At 37.7% G+C, this 20,627-nt stretch overlaps 1 protein-coding gene across 8 annotated transcripts in view; it reads left to right on the forward strand.

Moving 5' to 3' along the window:
- The window catches only part of SRGAP1 (SLIT-ROBO Rho GTPase activating protein 1), a 280,779-nt gene that overhangs the window by 148,023 nt on the left and 112,129 nt on the right, over positions 1-20,627 (forward strand). For all 8 annotated transcript variants that reach the window (XM_037007150.2, XM_037007145.2, XM_037007149.2 and 5 more), the window contains one exon: positions 16,475-16,537. In XM_037007150.2, the coding sequence (XP_036863045.2) occupies positions 16,475-16,537 (63 nt within the window). The remainder of the gene's footprint in view (positions 1-16,474; positions 16,538-20,627) is intronic.

Raw genomic sequence — 20,627 nt, forward strand, 5'->3', positions numbered from 1 at the left:
ATAAATTCTACAAAGAAAAAAAAAGGCTCACAAACACATGGAGGCTTAACAACATGCTACTAAATAATCAATGGATCAATGAACAAATCAAAATAGAGATCAAGGAATATATAGAAACAAATGACAACAACAACACAAAGCCCCAACTTCTGTGGAACGCAGCGAAAGCAGTCGTAAGAGGAAAGTATATAGCAATCCAGGCACACTTGAAGAAGGAAGAACAATCCCAAATGAATAGTCTAACATCACAATTATCGAACCTGGAAAAACAAGAACAAATGAGGCCTAAAGTCAGCAGAAGGAGGGACATAATAAAGATCAGAGAAGAAATAAACAAAATTGAGAAGAATAAAACAATAGCAAAAATCATCGAAACCAAGAGCTGGTTCTTTGAGAAAACAAACAAAATAGATAAGCCTCTAGCCCAACTTATTAAGAGAAAAAGAGAGTCAACACAAATCAACATAATCCGAAATGAGAATGGAAAAATCACGACAGACTCCACAGAAATACAAAGAATTATTAAAGACTACTATGAAAACCTATATGCCAACAAGCTGGAAAACCTAGAAGAAATGGACAACTTCCTAGAAAAATACAACCTCCCAAGACTGACCAAGGAAGAAACACAAAAGTTAAACAAACCAATTACAAGCAAAGAAATTGAAACAGTAATCAAAAAACTACCCAAGAACAAAACCCCGGGGCTGGACGGATTTACCTCGGAATTTTATCAGACACACAGAGAAGACATAATACCCATTCTCCTTAAAGTGTTCCACAAAATAGAAGAAGAGGGAATACTCCCAAACTCATTCTATGAAGCCAACGTCACCCTAATACCAAAACCAGGCAAAGACCCGACCAAAAAAGAAAAGTACAGACCAATTTCCCTGATGAATGTAGATGCAAAAATACTCAATACAATATTAGCAAACAGAATTCAACAGTGTATCAAAAGGATCATACACCATGACCAAGTGGGATTCATCCCAGGAATGCAAGGATGGTACAACATTCGAAAATCCATCAACATCATCCACCACATCAACAAAAAGAAAGACAAAAACCACATGATCATCTCCATAGATGCTGAAAAAGCATTTGACAAAATTCAACATCCATTCATGATAAAAACTCTCAGCAAAATGGGAATAGAGGGCAAGTACCTCAACATAATAAAGGCCATATATGATAAACCCACAGCCAGCATTATACTGAACAGCGAGAAGCTGAAAGCATTTCCTCTGAGATCGGGAACCAGACAGGGATGCCCACTCTCCCCACTGTTATTTAACATAGTACTGGAGGTTCTAGCACGGCAATCAGACAAAACAAAGAAATACAAGGAATCCAGATTGGTAAAGAAGAAGTTAAACTGTCACTATTTGCAGATGATGTGATACTGTACATAAAAAACCCTAAAGACTCCACTCCAAAACTACTAGAACTGATATCAGAATACAGCAAAGTTGCAGGATACAAAATCAACACACAGAAATCTGTAGCTTTCCTATACACTAACAACGAATCAATAGAAAGAGAAATCAGGAAAACAATTCCATTCACCATTGCATCAAAAAGAATAAAATACCTAGGAATAAACCTAACCAAAGAAGTGAAAGACTTATACTCTGAAAACTACAAGTCACTCTTAAGAGAAATTAAAGGGGACACTAACAAATGGAAACTCATCCCATGCTCATGGCTAGGAAGAATTAATATCGTCAAAATGGCCATCCTGCCCAAAGCAATATACAGATTTGATGCAATCCCTCTCAAATTACCAGCAACATTCTTCAATGAATTGGAACAAATAATTCAAAAATTCATATGGAAACACCAAAGACCCCGAATAGCCAAAGCAATCCTGAAAAAGAAGAATAAAGTAGGGGGGATCTCACTCCCCAACTTCAAGCTGTACTACAAAGCCATAGTAATAAAGACAATCTGGTACTGGCACAAGAACAGAGCCACAGACCAGTGGAACAGATTAGAGACCCCAGAAATTAACCCAAACATATATGGTCAATTAATATTTGATAAAGGAGCCATGGACATACAATGGCAAAATGACAGTCTCTTCAACAGATGGTGCTGGCAAAACTGGACAGCTACGTGTAGGACAATGAAACTGGACCATCGGCTCACCCCATATACAAAGGTAAACACAAAATGGATCAAAGACCTGAATGTAAGTCATGAAACCATTAAACTCTTGGAAAAAAACATAGGCAAAAACCTCTTAGACATAAACATGAGTGACCTCTTCTTGAACATATCTCCCCGGGCAAGGAAAACAACAGCAAAAATGAGCAAGTGGGACTACATTAAGCTGAAAAGCTTCTGTACAGCGAAAGACACCATCAATAGAACAAAAAGGAACCCTACAGTATGGGAGAATATAATTGAAAATGACAGATCCGATAAAGGCTTGACGTCCAGAATATATAAAGAGCTCACACGCCTCAACAAACAAAAAACAAATAACCCAATTAAAAAATGGGCAGAGGAACTGAACAGACAGTTCTCTAAGAAAGAAATACAGATGGCCAACAGACACATGAAAAGATGCTCCACATCGCTAATTATCAGAGAAATGCAAATTAAAACTACAATGAGGTATCACCTCACACCAGTAAGGATAGCTGCCATCCAAAAGACAAACAACAACAAATGTTGGCGAGGCTGTGGAGAAAGGGGAACCCTCCTACACTGCTGGTGGGAATGTAAATTCGTTCAGCCATTGTGGAAAGCAGTATGGAGGTTCATCAAAATGCTCAAAACAGACCTACCATTTGACCCAGGAATTCCACTCCTAGGAATTTACCCTAAGAACGCAGCAATCAAGTTTGAGAAAGACAGATGCACCCCTATGTTTATCGCAGCACTATTTACAATAGCCAAGAATTGGAAGCCATCTAAATGTCCATCGGTAGATGAATGGATCAAGAAGATGTGGTACATATACACAATGGAATACTATGCAGCCATAAGAAGTGGAAAAATCCAACCATTTGCAGCAACATGGATGGAGCTGGAGAGTATTATGCTCAGTGAAATAAGCCAAGCGGAGAAAGAGAAATACCAAATGATTTCACTCATCTGGGGAGTATAAGAACAAAGGAAAAACTGAAGGAACAAAACAGCAGCGGAATTACAGAACCCAAAAATGGACTAACAGGTACCAAAGGGAAAGGAACTGGGGAGGATGGGTGGGCAGGGAGGGATAAGGGGAGGGAAGAAGAAGGGGGGTATTAAGATTAGCATGCATGGGGGGGAGGGAGAAGGGAGGTTGGGCTGCACAACACAGAGAGGACAAGTAGTGATTCTACAACATTTTGCTAAGCTGATGGACAGTAACCGTAATGTGGTTTTTAGGGGGGACCTGATATAGGGGAGAGCATAGTAAACATAGTATTCTTCATGTAAGTGTAGATTAAAGATTTAAAAAAAAAAAGTAAAAAGAAAGAAAGAATGAAAAGGGGGAATACTCCTTGATAGGTTAAAACTATTGGTAAATTAAAGATCAATGCATGCTTTAAATATCCTCAATGTTGATCTCTTAAAGGGTATCAGATGATCAGCTATGGAGGTGTGCTTTTCTGTTAATATTCCTTTCTCTTATTTAAAAAAAAAAAAAAGCAGTTCCTGTGTGCTGACCTCGAATGAGTTCTGCACTGTGGTATAGAGGGCATGTCAAAGTGTGGGCAAAGGGTCTGTTTGTTTCTATGCAGAAGATGAAGGCCTAGCTTGGATACCCAGAAAATGAACTAAGATACGATATGAGGAGGAGCTTCCATCATCAGCACTCTCTGGAGGACTTGTGCCGGGGGATGATCATCAAAATGCCTCCACAAGGATCTGCCGATGGTGCGGTTGTGGCTGCATCCACCCCACCGTTTCCTGGACTTGCCATTGGAATGGGGAGGGAGATGTCTAGGCTGGCATGTGCATACAGTGAGATAATGAATTTGACCGGATCTGTACTGTTGGAACTCAACCAGGATTTGGGAGGGGTGCAAGCTGTAGCACTCCAAAATCTTATATGACTATAGACTATCTACGGTTAAAAGAACGTATGGGATGTGAACAGATCCCAGAAATGGGCTGCTTTAATTTGTCTGATTTCTCTCAGACTGTTCAAGTACAGTTGGACAATATCCATCATATCATAGACAAATTTTCACAAATGCCTAGGGTGCCTAAATGGTTTTCTTGGCTCCACTGGAGATGGATGGTAATTATAGATCTGCTTTGTTTATGTCACCGTATTCCTGTTATGTTAATATGTGAGCGCAAATTAGTTGGTAGTTTAAAACCTATACATGCTTAAGGTACTCTACAAGAAGATATGTCAAAGAAATAATCAATCCTCCCATGTTTTCTTCCATATGCTTCCTCTGTAGTTTTCTTTCTTCCTTCCTAATTACGACCCTTAAATAGAATTCGTGCCTCATATCGAATTTACTGAGTATCATAATTCCTCCAGGTGGTAAGGATACCTCAAGACAAGTGCTGGGCAGAGAAGCCACAGGGCATAAATCTGCAAAGAAGTAAAAAGCTAAGCTTTTCAAACAATATGGCTTCTCTCTCACTTACCAACTTTACATTTCCCTGTATGGCCCCGGAAGATGACTGTTTAGCCAGAGACGGGTAAGATTCCTCAAGGGAGGAACAACCTAAAACAGGCACAGTCGCAGGGGGGCCATCAGGTGAGAAATTGGGGATCAACATAGGTGATGCTCAGACCCTCACCCCCCCTGTTTTGAGAGAAATCTTCTGCATCTGTGGATGTTTTGCTGACCTTGTCTAGCTTGGATCAATACTTAGTCCATAGGCACACACCTGATCATGTACATTTGCCCTCCTACAGCACTAAACTATGTTTTCTACCTTTATCTTGCATCTACCTACCACTTCAGCATTTTATTAAAAATAAAAATAATAATAATAATAAAGGGAGAAATGTGGGATCCACATATAAATCAAGTAGAAAAATCAAACGAATATTCATATTTGACCTGATTGTTTATAGTTCATAATGCGTGATCAAAACCGAAAGTTTCTGTGATGACTGCCCTTGTACTGTTCACCATGTAAGAATTTATTCACTATCTAAGAATTTGTTCACCATGTAAGAACTTGTTCGTTATGCTTCAGAAGATTGGAGACTGACGAATATTGGGCTTGAGGTGGATTAATGATTGTGCATTGAGCATTGACCCCCCTATACAGAATTTTGTTGTTGTTGACAACCGTTTGATCGATGAATATGAGAGATGCCCTCTCAAAAAAGAAAATAAAAATAAAAATAAAAATAAAAAAAAAAGAAGCTCAACAAAACCTAAACTAGATGAATCTAAAGTAATCTAAACCAAGAAACCAGTAACATTGAAAAATAAAGACAGAAAATATTGAAAGTAACCAGAGAATATGGTACATTATTTATGGGAAAACAACAATTAGATGACTGTGGATTTTTTTACCTGCTAACTGCCAGCAGCATCATACCAGTTGTGACAATTAAAAATGTGTCCCCTGGGGGGGAAATTGGCCCAAGTTGAGAACTATTGATCCAAATTAAGTCCTCCATCTTCCCAAACAAGTTTTTAAAAAGAAATACTCCAGTTTGGTTTGTTTTTCAATCACAGGGTTTACAACTCTTGATTAAATGAACAAACATGGAATAAATCAAAAGGCACCCAGTCCCTCATATTTTATGGGAGTCCCAATGCTGTCACAAAATAGGAGTAAAAAAATATTGTTCCGTCCAGGTTTATTTAGGTTCAGTTAGATTAGCACTTAATAATGTCCACTTTCAAAGAGCCGTAGACACTGAATCCTTACCCATTGTCCTCAACCAGGAAGGAAGTGGCAGCCTTAAGAAAAGAATTGATGAAGATAAAACATTCTTAGCATATGTTGAGGTATCTGTAGTTGAGATCAACACATTCTAAGGAACCTGAGAACATTATTCTGGTTGCACCAAGGTTTCTTGACATTTGAAGAGCATGTTTAATGTCACATGGTGAAAGATTTCCAGCCGGTGGAAGAAATGCCGTATTGGAAGATACTGCACATAGAAGAAATATTTGAATTAAGAAACACTTGTGATATCTTGAATATAGCAACTCACGAATATGTAGTTGCAGACTGAATATGACTGTCAGATTAATTTCAGTAACTTTTGAATCTCAATTGGAGGAGATAAAGTTTTCTTAGTATTAGAGAAGCAAATAAATAGAAACAAGCAAAAATTTTACTAGCTGAATACTTTGTCAGATCAACTTGGAAACATAAAAATAATAAATTCTGACCCTGGATATATGAACTATTTAGATTAAGAAAAACCAGTAATGGTCAATTATTGATAGTAAATAAATACATGTACCATTTTTACTTTTTAATCTTTGATAGTTTCAAGTGAGCACAGAATAATAATTGGCTAGTGCACTGGCTTGAATAAACATGACCATAAAAATGTCATCTCTTTAGCTCTAAAAATGGATATTGGAAGGGTCTACTAAAATCATCTTTTATTATTTGTCAGGATATTATACTTCCACTGAACAGTCACAACAAATCCACTGTAACTTCCACTTTGGAAACTTTACTGAAATCAGCTTTCTTTTCTAAAACTGGGTAGACATTCCATTTCATTATTCATTCAACAAACCTTTATTGATTATCATTGTGTAACAGGCACAGTGTTGGGTTCTAAGGTCATGAAAGTGAGTAAGACACAGATCCTCAGTTAGTACCCTAGAGGAGCCTATAATGTAAGAAGAAAGTGAACTGTGGAGAAAGAAGTTAAATCACAAATTGGTAACTGCTGTTACAGAGATATTCCCTAAGACCACAAGGACACAGAGGATTGAGTAAGACACACTGCCTAAGGAATATGGAGAAAGGCTTCACAGAGAAAGTGGCATTGGATCAATGTCTTAAACTTGGTGAAGTTTTACAGAGGAATTAGGGGAAGTGCATTCTTCTATACAGAGAAAATAGCAAAAGTTAAGGGCCTGGGGTTCTGATCTAGGAAATAATGTTAGGGGAAGATGATGGTAGGTGGGGTGCTTGGTGGCACCATGTTCCCAAATCTCAACAGTTGTGAGTTTTAAAGATATATTAGGCCATTTCTTTTTTGCCTGGACCTAAAGCTCACATCAGTTACATAGCTGGCTGGGGTTAGGAGTGTAGCTTGTACTATGGTGAAGTTTATATAGCGAGATAACAACCATCTGAGACCTACAAAGGCAGGTTTGGTTGGGGGTAGTCGGGGCATGCAGTAATTTTTATTCTCTGTGTGAGTAATTGGTATATTGTCATCTAAGCAACTAAGGAAGCTGGGAGATTTTTTTATCCAAGGCTATGATGTAATTAGCTTTGTTTTTTTAAAAGCATTTTGAAGAATAAATTGGAATGGAGGAAATTGGTCTCGGGGAACCTGGTGCTTCTAGAAGCTTTTGCATGAGTAACATGGGTGGTAATTTTTTGCACTATCATGAATTATGGCCATTGAATATATGTTCAATGCATATAATGACAATGTCTTCAAGAAGTTCTTATCCATGTAGATTAAGAATTAATCTGATATGTTTTTGGGGTCATTGTTGTTTTATAAAAGTTCTGTCCTAATCAGATTTTCTTAAGGCTTCTATTCCTTTAGCTTATGGCTCTTTAGTCTACTAGAAAAAGAAAAAGAATCTAACAGTGATTCCAAGATTCTTGGACTTACAGTAACTCTGCACACATGGGTTTGGACTGCCTGCACAAAATGGCAATTGTGAGTGACCTCGTATCACTGGGAAGTGTGTGTTGCCTCCTAATCCCTCCAAGATTTTAGCCTCCACCCCTTGACATATAAAGGAAGTGTCCTTAATGCCACTAGCTGCAAGACAGTGAGCAGCTGTCTGGGAGGCAAGGAGAGTTTGCTCTCATTTCTTTAAACTCTGTCATATAGGAAATAGTTGAAGACACTGGGACTCTTTAGTATAGAGAAAGTAAGCCTTAGCTAGGACACAATAGCTGTCTCCGAATATTTGAAGACCATAAGCTGGTTTATGTTAACTAGCTCTATAAGTCTGCAGGAGTTAATACCAAATGGTAGGATTTATGTGGAGAAAAGTTCCACTTTCTCCTAAGGAAGACTTTCTAACAGTTACTGCAGTCTGAACTCAGCAAGGGCCAGCTTGGAATTAGAGTTCTGCTTTATTGTAGCTTTGCATTGTTCTGCGGAATGGACTTCATTCTCCTTGGTATAGTACCTCAGATGCTTAAGTATCCCAGAAAGTATGTCTTGAATTATGTTGAAGTGACTATCTGAGACATACTTTGATTTGAAAGTTGATATGAATAGACTGTTAAATCAGCACTTAGAAAATTGGAAGGTGACTTCATGAGATGAAACAAGGATAAGATGTTGAGCTGATAACAGCATGACAGAACTTAAATTTATGGAATGTTTAGTATGTGCCAGGCATTGTGTTCAGCAGAGAACAGTGGGTATCTCATTTAACCCTCATAAGAACCTCAGGGTAATATACATTGTAATCTACATTTTACAGGTTAGGAAAAGAGAAGTAAAAGATACTTAAATAGTGTGATCATTGACCTTTCTTGAGGATTTTAGGATTTCCCCCCTCTCCCCTACAAATAGGCTGTCATCACATGTGCATTTGCCCAGTAGCCACAACTGTTTTCTAAATTTCTCTGGTTGTATTCAAGGAACCTAGTTTTTAGTGAAAGCATACTTAACCCACAGGAATTTGTTTCTTTATCTATTCCTTTAGCTACCTTTACTTGAATATGGTTAATTCTATAGATAATTAAGCAGCTGTATTTCTGAGATGATGCTATTAGTATTAGGCTAAATATATATCTTTAAGGGAAGTTTCTGATTTAGGTTAAATTCTGCAAGATTGATTATTAAATTTTGGTTTGGTTCAAGAGTTATATAGAGAGATTTTACTTGGTTAAATTGTTTGAATAAGCATAAATCAGACTGGGCTGAAGTTGTTTTCTTCACTTTTCTCACTAGTCTCATTAGTCCAAGGCCACTTTTCTATCTGAGGCATGTAGAAGGTACTCATAAAAACGGGCAGAATTAATGAGTGCATGAGTGAGTACGTCAACAAATGAGCTTTTATCAGTATCTCAAAGAATCTCTGCCTTTTGCTTACTAATTCAGCAGATGACTTGTAAATGAGCAAATCTGCTACTTCATTGATTTATTTTTGTAAATAGTCCCTGGATTTTTCTTACTGCAGTGCTATTGAGACTAAGGTCACAGGTTTCCTACAGTGTGGGCCAGTTTGCTTCAGCATAGACTCTACTCAAAACCCCAGCCAACTGTGCCATACTGACCCTCAATGTGGCCAAAATTGCACTGAGGGTCAGTCCAGCTTAGAATCTCTGCATAATCACATTTTATCTCAAGAGAGAAAGTTTGGTTTTCTGGTAAATTAGTAGACTCAGGTTCATGTACTAAAGAAAATAATGTGGTAATACTAAAAATTATTTAAAAAGCTGAGTTATAAATTTTTGTTTAGTTCAGCATACTGAAAATGGTCTGGAACTGTATTCCTGATATTTGTTAATTGTATTACAGTCTGACCAGAGTTTTCTAACATTCTGATTTTAATTGGATCGGTTTGTTTCCATCAGCTACTGAAAGTTTATGCCTAAGTGATTATTCATTTAGGGACACTGAAAAGACATTTCCAGTTTATTATCATTTTGAGTAGAGAAATAATCCTAGTATGAAAAATTGTGCTTCTTGAAGAGTTAAAGGAAATGCAAGGTGAAAATGAAAGTGTTGTTTCATCTACTTTATTCCCTGTAGGATTTTAAATTTCAATCTTGAGTTACTTAATCTGTCTCTTCAAGTTCCATTTATACCTGGGAGGTTATGAGTGACTTTGGTGTATGTGACTTTGAACCTTCAAACTGCTCATAAGCTGAACCCAGGAACAGCAGAGCTTTCTCACCCGGATGCTGAATGCCACATTTGCCTGGCAGTTATATTAGTAAATATTCTAGGAGATGCCCTAGATAGTTCATTTAATTTTGTCTTGTTTCAAAATGAAGTTCTATTTCTCCTGTATCCAAGATTCTTTCTAATTTTCCAATATTTACTACATGGAATTTTATCTAAAAGAATATTGATTATTTTTCTCCTCAGGAATGAAGTAGATCATGAGGCCAATTCCAGGCATTGATACTTAGTTGTGCATTTTATTTAGTAGAAAATAGAAGGGAAATGTGCAGAAACACTATAAACAGTGTCCAGAAAGTGGTCTACGCCATTAAGCCCAACCGAAGTTTCTCTGTTAGGCATGTTGCCTCTTGTCTTCTGAGTATATATGAATTAAAGGAATCTATTATTATCAAGACACATGAACTCAGGAAACCTAAAAACACACACACTTTGTAGAAGTATGGCCTGACCCTTTTAACCAGGATTTACATCCAAAACTCACTGTGAGTTGCTAAAATCATTTGAGACCTTCTAATTAAATATTTAATCTAGTTTTCTTACTTTTCTCTTACTCCGACTCTGAAGCAGTATGAGGTCAGGATTCCTTGGCTGGTCATCACAAGACTTACTTTAAAAATACCTCTGTGAGAGGCCAGAAGCCCTCAGAACTGGTCGTTTAATCCCACCACCTGGATCACTTGATTGCTCGGTGTACTTGCAAATGGGTACATTAATTCTGCTCTTTGTTCGGCCTTTCTCTTTCTCCTTGCTGGGAGGTTCTGGGGAGTTTATGTGCAGGCCCCCAGGGATAGCGGTCCCAGCCAGGGCCCACCAGGGCAGTGCTCATTACCGCGCTCCGCACAGAGAGCTCTTGGGGCACATGGGGCTCTCTGCGAGGCTGAGAACTCTGGAAGGTGGAAGCCATGCCTTTACCCAGCTGTGGGCCTGTTCATTCAACAGACATTTACCTAGCACCTGCATCGTGCCAGGCACTAAAGCAGACCCTGGAATACAAAGATGATTTGGAAGTAGTCCCTGCTCTCAAGGAAACCCTCTGTTTACGAGAAGAGATGGAAATGTGAAGAGAGTAACTAATAATGGCTAATATCAGCTTAGCATTCACAGTGTGCCAGGTTTTGTGTTCAGTGTTTATTACTCAGGACCATCCCCGTAAAACTCTGAGGTAGAGTCTTCGCATCTCCGTTTTACCACTGAAAACACTGAGGTCCTGTAAAATTATTTAACAGGTACACAGCAACAAGATAGTTTGAAATAGGCAGTTTGACTTTATAGTTTGAACTCTTAACCACAAAATTATATGGTCTAGGAATGGCAATAAGTGATTATATTATAAAATCACAGAGAAGGAGGATCTAAATTCTCTCTTTGGGGGACAAGATGAAGTTACAAGCAAGTTTTCACAGAGTAGCACAGAGGGTTGTACTAGGCACAAGAAGGAAGGTGAGTCCAGGCAGAGGGGATGGCATGGGGAAAGCACAGGGATGTGGAAGCGGGACCTATGAGTTAGCAGCTGATGACCAGGAGGAAGGATGTAGTCTGAGGCTTGTGGGAGTGAAGTAGATGAGTTAGGCAGGGGAAGTTATGGGTGATTTTGGAAATTTGAACTCTTTGAGGGGTTTGCACAGAGGCAGGACAAAATTAGATCTTTATTTTTATGTTTTTAATTCTGATGACATACAGAATATGGATCAGCCAGAATAGATAGTATGGTGACTTCCTTTCAAAGAGAAGAAGCAAGTCTCGAATGAATCCAAGATTATGACGTGAGAAACACTATTGTCCTGGAAGCAATATAAATTCATTAGAACCCTTTTAGAAAATAGTCTTCTGATATGTATGCAGAGCCTTAAAAATGTCAGTCCTTTTACCCTAGTTATTTCATGTCTGGAAATCAATCTTAAGGAAACAACATAAAATACAAGATATGCCTTTAGACCAGCATTTGTGATATAATTCAGTGCTTAAACCATATTGGTGAAATTGAATGAATAAGTAAATAAATGATTGAATGATTGATGGAAAATTGTGGAAACATTGGAAACCATACTGGAAGACTGATTAATAAACATTCACTGGGTAGTTATGAATTCAGTAATGATAGTTCAGAAAATTATTTAAGAATGTAGAAAATTTTATGATAACTGAAGAAAAAAGCAGAGTAGAAAAAGGCACCCTATTATTATAGAATGATTATACCTCAGAACCATGTTTAGATAAACCTAAAAGAAATACATCAAATAATTATAGTAGTTGTTTTGTCCTTCTGTTTTCTATTTTTGCAATAGTCTCCCATATATTAAATTTTTTTTATAATGGAAAAAGCTAAAAACTTTAGGGCTGTTAATTTGGGACCTGTTTTGAAGTATCAGAACATCAAAGTGACAATAATGAACAGTTAGAAATAGGCTTGGTATTAAATTCTAGGCTTACAGGTGGAGAAAGAAAAGTACCAAATGATTTCACTCATATATGGAGTATAAGAACAAAAGAAAACTGAAGGAACAAAACAGCAGCAGAAGCACAGAACCCAAGAATGGACTAATAGTTACCAAAGGGAAAGGGACTGGGGAGGACGGGTGGGAAGGGAGGGAAAAAAAGAAAGGGGGCATTATGATTAGCATGTATAGTGTGGGGTGGGGCACGGGGAGGGCTGTGCAACACAGAGAAGACAAGTAGTGATTTTACAACATCTTACTAGATGTTGATGGACAGTGACTGTGAACAGGGATGTAGGGGGGACTTGGTGAAGGGGGAGCCTAGTAAACATAATGTCCTTCCTGTAATTGTAGATTAATGATACCAAAATAAAATTTTTAAAAAAATTCTAGGCTTACATATTGGACACATTTAATAAATGTCTACTGAATTGAAGTTCTAACCATTTCCTTTCCCCTGGCTCAGAATCCCAGAATCCTATTGCAGTGTATGAGAATTTTTACCATTACTTGAACTTATATAGATTGCATTAATGGGCTGAAAAAATTGTTCCTATTTCTAACTCCATACCTGAAGCAGTTGACGGGACTCTATGCAGGACTAATTTTAACCAGCCAATCTCAAATAACATAGAAAACACTTCATTTCAAACATATATCATTTCATGAAGTTATTTTTTCCTCTACAAAGGGACCCTTTGTTGCTTTCCTTAATACTGGTATTAATTTTTTACTCAGCAGTTCTTGTTCAAGCATTAAGAATCTGCTTTCACTGTTTCCAAATTTTTAATGAAACAAAATCCGGAGGCATATTTAACCTATTAAATTTGATGGGCTTTTGATAATCCCGATATTGTCCACTTAGAGGGTTTCAGTTCCTTAGTGTGCCAGCATATTAACTGAGTGCCACAGTGGGCATGGTTTGGTTTAAGATTGCTTCTTTTGGGGTCTAGGGTAGTATTTAGAAGAGAAGGTTGTTTTTCACTATTACTCTAATAAGTGGTAGACATGTTTAAAGTTGGGGTGGGGTAACCTGGGGTCATCCTTTCCCTTCCTCCCATGCCATGAGTACTGGCGCTGTGCTGCCAGCACTCAGACTAGCCCTTGATGTTGTGTACAGCCCACCTATTTGTGAATACAAGAGTGTGCGTATTCCGTTCACATGAACAACTGCTTCAGAGCAGTCCAGTTCTTTAACAAAGCTTGCAGACTAAAAGAGTAATGGTGAGAGGACAGCAGTTAATTTCAAGGTTATTTTATGAGACCATGGAGAGTTTAGACTGATTTAAAGTGTGCAAATACTTTGATGTGTCATGAGGATAGCCAGGGGTGTATATATTTGAAAGGAACTCCCCACCAACTTTTCCCAAAATATAAAATTCCCATGGGATTCTGGTTGCATAAGGGGTCTCTTTCATGAGTTGTATATATCACATTGGCTTGATAAGTGATGATGTGATTAATTCATCTAGTACCACAAGGAATAGGATCTCCACAAAAATGGAACATAGAAAGATAAATTTAGTGTGCATATATGGCAAGGGAGTATGGATATAAGAAAAAGCCAAGGGCTTTAGGACCCTCCCAAATCAGGGGTCACTTGGAGGGATCTAAAGGCCAGGGCAATGGGGAGGGACATCAAAATTAAATCAACCAGTATCTACCAAGCACTTCCAACATGGAAATAAATGGAACAAGCATCCTTAGAGACCAAAAGAAAGAAAAATACCACAGGGCCTTTTCACTCAAGAGAGTTGTCATTACAAACAATATCTGGGAAAGAATTAAGTACTTAACAGCATTTATGGGATGTCTACTATGTGTTAGGGACTGCTTGACGTGCCTTGTGTGACTCTGATGAATGCTGTCATAAACCATGCAAAATAGGCCCAATGACTCCATTCATTCTGCAGATCTAAAACTGAGCCACAAGGAAACCCAAGGTCATTGAGACTTGAGACCGAGGCCCTCGGACTCCAGAGTCCTGGCTGTCAAGCATTATACTATACTGCCTCCCAGACAGATTTTTTATATTTCAGGGCCTCTGGGGAAAGGAGAAAGAAAAGCGAGTATGCTTGGCAGAGCAGTTTGAGCTATGATGCCAGATTGTTTTCTCCTTCATTACCTGAAATCTTGTAAACTGTGAAATATATGAAGAATCCTCTCACTTGTTCTAAGATATTTGACCAAGGATAGCTTGGACAAGAGCCTTATCACTCCAAACCTAACTATTTAATCTGATTCTAAATATTCTTGGCTTGGGGCTAATTGGACTTTCGGGGTTTCTTTTTTGTTGTTATTGCTCTAAAGTCTTAGCCAAGAAATATTTTCTTTCTGGACTTGCTACCTGAAATGTGGGCAGCTGGGCAGTTAGTTGGTGCCCTTTGATCCCATTAGAGTTCTGAATTGGTGGCCCAGATCCTTTGGTGATACCTGATATTAAAAAAACACCAAGCTGAAGTCACAGGAGATTGCAGTGTAATGGATATGGTCAGAATAACAAGACAGGGAAACTAAAGGGAGTTTCGGTTGCCTTCGTTTGCTCACTAGTGACTTGACTTTCACTGTTGAGTTGATTCATAACCCCTCTTTTCACATATGAGGGACCCAGCAAAATATAAAATCTCTAACTCCAGTTTAGGGATTTTGAAAGTTGTCGGGACTTGGTAAGTAACAGCACTCTTTATCACTCCAGGAAACCCCAGCGACAAAGACTGGCAGCAAATTTGAATTTCTCAAAGTTTAGATACTGCTCTGATGTCATCGTCCAACACTGTTTGATCTTCCACAGGTTTTCACTTCATTGCATTTGGCCTTTTTGGAGGGTGGCCTGACCCCCTGACCTTGTGTTTGCAGAGAGACTCTGTTTCATCTGCATCCTAGTATTTTCTTAAGAGTTGTCTGTGGGCCCTTCCTTTCTGCCTCCTCACCAGTGGCCAGCTCTCAGCAAATGTAGTAACTACTTCAGCTATTACACACACACAGTGTTTCAGCTCATTTTTGGATTTATTAATGAGTATTTATTGAAAGCTTCCTATGTGCCCAAGCAGGACCTGGGCCAGGGTGAGCATGAGTATCTCCTTAAATTCCATACCCTAGTGCCTCTCTTGCCCCACCCTAGTCCTGGCCTTGAGCCCAAGCACAGTGCAGGACCAGGGCCACAGCTGACAAAGGCATGGCCCATACCCCCAGTATACCCTGACAGTCTAGAAGAAGACACACAGATGAACCAATGGATATTGTTAGTATCTCAATCTGTAGATTAAGTCACACTGCACGTTTTTTCCATTCCCTATAGCTGACTACATAATGAACTCAAAACAGAAAATATGTAATGTGGATATATAATTTCCCTTAAAATAATTTATATATTTTGCTGAAGAAAATTATTCAAGTACTCCTCTATCAAACTCTCAGAATTAGCCTGGGGAAGAATATTTTAAATGCTGTTATTTACCAATGACTGGAAGCATAAACTCTCTTTTTTGTCTTAATGAAAAATAAATAAATAAATGCAGGGGCAAAAAATAGGTGGGCCGTACGTGGTCTTAACATCTCACTGCTTTGAAAGTTAAAATTGTAACCAGTCAGCTAGTTATTTCAGAAAGGGAGAGTTAATTCCCCTTTTGGTTTCTAAATTAGCATTTTGGAAATCATACTTCAAGTTCCTTTGTGATGATACTAAGAGGGGAGACAGGATGCTGGAATTCATCTTTGAATGACTTCATTCTGCAACTCAGCTTCTGAGCATGCACGTGCTTCACCCTGCTTACTTGTATTCTCTCTCATCTTGGATAGTAGGAGAGTCATCAGACTGTCCATTTGTTTGCCTCTATGGTGACTGTTGGTGCAGGTAGCTAGTATTTAGAAAGGGCCATTTGTTCAAAGGTGTTTATTATGTCAGGACTCTGATAGCCTTCTGTTGTTTTACATGCGTTCTTCTAGTTTTGTTTTGGTCAGTGGACTTTTTAAGATGTACATGATTTAGAAACATTTTTCCATTACATTTTTTAAATATTCTTTATCTTAATTACAGAGCAAAGAGATTGCATTCCAACTTCATGAGGATTTAATGAAGGTTCTTAACGAGCTGTATACGGTAAGCACATCCTCCTTCTTTTGCAAGAATACTCAGTTTAGAATTCTGGCTTGCAGAAATGCTGCCCTTATTAGAACTCATTTCAAGATAGGGTATATTAGTGGATGCTCTTCTAGTTGAAGTGGAACCAAGCAGATACATGCACACTATTACATTCTTTTGACACTTCCTCCCAAGTTGGGGAGACTGTAGTCAAACAAATATATATATATGCAGTTAGCACATTTTAAGAAACTAGAGTAAGTTGACCCAAAAAGACATGTTTTTAACTGGTTGGATTATATTTAACCTGTACGTATATTCAATTCCAGAATGTTTTTTCAATTGTTGTCATTCTAAAATTAGCCATTCTAGAATTTGAGCAATTTAGAGTGGCTTTCTTTGGTATTTTAATATCTTTTTTTCCGCATTTCAGTTAAATTATTTGGTTAATAACTTAACAGATTAAAATTTGGGGGGGGTTATCTGTATTTCCTTTTTGGCAACAGGTTGCTTTTCTGAATTTAAATTTTATTCTGGTTCTGCATATTACAGTAAGAAATCAAACAACTGAAAACTGTTAATCAAACAACTTAAAACTGTTAATTAGAAAAACCGACACTGAGAAGTGACTAGTGGTTACCATAGGGAAGGGGTTGGGGCAGGTGTGGGATGTGGGGGTGAGGGGAATAAAGAGGCACAATAATTCTCAGTCATAGTATAAGTTGGTCATGGGTACTGTAGTACAGCATGGAGAATATAGTCAATGATTCTGTAACATCTTTGTACATTGATAGTAACCGCATGAGAGAGGGTGAAGATTTAATAAAATGGTAACTGTTGAACCACTGTGTTGTACATTTGAAACCAATGTAAGACTGTATATCAATGATACTTCAGTATCAAAAGAAAAAGAAAAACCAGTGAGCTTCCAAGTTGGACTGACTTATATGTAATTTTTTTTTAATACTTAATGATCATGTTAAGTATAAATTCCTTTTGGAGGAATTTGATGAGTTTTTATTTTATAAGAAAGAATAGCAGGAAAAATGAATAGTATTAATTTGTTCTAACTCTAGATATTTGCATTTTCATTGTACAACATTATTTGAGTATTTATAGACAAATTAAACCTGATAATTAAAACTGAAAAGTATTATTAAACTGTTTCTTGATTTACAAATTACATTTATTACCTAAAACCCATGTGTGTAAAATGCAATTTTGTGAATTAAATTGTTTTTAATGCTCCACTGATGCTTGCTAGTTAAAAGAACCTGTAGCTTTAAGCTTCTATGAAATGAATATTTATCTAAAGTTCACTTTCCAAGCTTTTTGTGCATGTGGATAAAGTTGTATTTTTATATAGCATGTTTGCTACTACACCTGCACTTAATGAATTGAATTGACAGTTTCTATATCAGTTAATTTTTAGCTTTACATAAAGTCTCATGTTATAAGGTCATATTCATATAAAAAATACCTAATGAAAGGCTTGAGATGGATTAATGATTGTACATTGAGTGTTGACCCCCCTATACTGAATTTTATTGTTGTTAACAACCATTTGATCAATAAATATGAGAGATGCCCTCTCAAAAAAAAATACCTAATGAAGTTGAGTTTTTTATGATAAAGATGATTTTTTTAGCGTGTGACTTGTTAATTTCTGATAACCTAAAGTATCAACCATTTCTAGAAATCCTGGATTTAGAATTTAAAACTTACACGAGCACTATGCCTTTGACACTTCTGAAGAAGTTCTCTGTCATCTTCCACTGAGCTGTTTTCTCATGAGGACTTAGTGGCACTTCCCTTGTGATTCCCTTTACTTGTGCATTGTTTTACCTAGAAATATAAATCAATCTCTAATACTTAAAAAATGAAATATGCTGGTTATCATGGCAGCATAGACAAGATCCTTCTGATTTATGGTCTGACACTAGTAGAACTTAGAGCAACAGTGGCAAAGACAAACTTGATACTGAAAATGGGAAAAATCGGTAGAATGTCATGAAGATTTTGTCTCAGTGAGGGACTGCATATAGTGAAATTTCTCCTGGATTCAGCCTATCAAATACACTTCAACATTTAGCAGACTTTGTATAGTTGAAGCAAATGAGCTGTCATGCACTAACAAATGGCCTTCTGAGGAGGTGTCAGATCCCCAAAACTCTAGGCAGTATCAGTCAGAAAGCCTGAAGGAACCAGGCCTTAGAAAAGGCCACCAGAGTTTGAATGACCCTGCCAGAGTCATTTAATCACTCAGAGTCAATAGAGGAATTAAGGGATAGAGGAAGTAAGCAATGAGTCTGTAATTAGGTAATCTGTAGATCACTTGGAGCTCTTGGGAAGAATATTTTTCTTGAACCAGAGAGTATGCTCAGCCGAGCTTAGAGGTCATATTCTATGGGGAGAGGCCTTCATATTACACACACACACACACACACACACACACACACACACACACACACACACACACACTCTTTAATCTAAAAGAGGGTGATATTTGGTCACTCCTGGACTTTAAATTCAAATACACAAAATCTGTTTTGTTCAGATGAATTTTGCCAATTATATACATTCAGTTTACATTCAGAAAGAAAGAAAAGTACTTAAACAGTAGGCCAGGAGTTGGGACCATGGTGGTTTAGGTTCCTTATAAACCACAGACACATCATGATCAAATAATTCTGAAATACATCATGCATAGAATTTTGTGCAACTGAAGAAAAAAAAAATGACTGCTGAATTAACAGTTATACAATATGTGGCCTCAGGAGTTGAAGATGCTATTTAATTGCCTTTTCAGACAGTTATTCACCCCTCCCTTTCTTTCAGCCCTTGATACTCCCTGGGAGTTGGATGTGAACATTTTGAGAAGTTCATTAACTTCCTTACACAAGAGGAGTGCTCTATATTAAATTAGAGCCAACGTTAGTGCAGCAGCCGTATGTGTAGCCTTTCCTACCCAGATATATTTCCCTCACAGGCCTTTTGATTCGTAGAAACATTCTATCACAAGGCTTTGTCTTAAATAAAATATGAAGTCCAGGAAGAATAGAAAGATACCTTATGGTCATTTATACCTTAGGACGAACCTAATTTTATCAGATCCTTTGAGTATGGGTTGTTTGCATCAGGCATGTAGGTTGGACTTCTGAGTATGGGAGAGAGGCATCAGAGTGCCCCTGGAAGGGGAGAAAAGGCTTTGAAGACATGCATCTCCTTTTCTATATTTTTGCCTTCACCTGGCCTTTACTTGCAGAAACAAGGCCTCAAAACAGTTTTGAACATCCATTTGGATTCTTAGGCCACCACAAAGGCCAGCCAAAGTAGTTAGGATTGGTTTGGCCTTGCATAACAGAGACACTCAAAATAATGGCATAAACAAACGAGAAGAAAGAGAAATTAGGAAACCAATTATTTACAATTGCATCAAAAGTAATAAACCTAGGAATAAATCTAACCAAGGAAGTGAAAGACCTTTACCCTGAAAACTACAAGACACTCTTGAGAGAAATTAAAGAAGACACCAATAAATGAAAATACATCCCATGCTCATGGGTAGAAAGAATTAATTTTGTCAAAATGGCCATCCTGCCTAAAGCAATCTACAGATTCAATGCAATCCCTATCAAAATACCAATAGCATTCTTCAACAAACTGGGACAGAAAGTTCTAAAATTCATATGGAACCACAAGAGACCCCAAATAGCCAGAACAATCCTTAGAAGAAAGAATAAAGCTGGGGGGATTACGCTCTCCAACTTCAAGCTCCTACTACAAAGCCATAGTAATCAAGACAATTTGGTACTGGCACAAGAACAGACCCATAGATCAATGGAAAAGAATAGAGAGTCCAGATATAAACCCAAGCATATGTGGCCAATTAATATACAATAAAGAAGCCCTGGATATACAATGGGGAAATGACAGCCTATTCAACAACTGGTGTTGGCAAAACTGGACAGCTACATGTAAGAGAATGAAACTGGATTACTATCTAACTCCATATTCAAAAGAAAACTTGAAATGGATCAAAGACCTGAATGTAAGTCATGAAACCATAAAAGTCTTAGAAGAAAACATAGGCAAAACTCTCTTGAAT

The sequence above is a fragment of the Manis javanica genome, chromosome 10, assembly GCF_040802235.1.
Source record: "Manis javanica isolate MJ-LG chromosome 10, MJ_LKY, whole genome shotgun sequence".
Taxonomy (NCBI): Eukaryota; Metazoa; Chordata; class Mammalia; order Pholidota; family Manidae; genus Manis; species Manis javanica.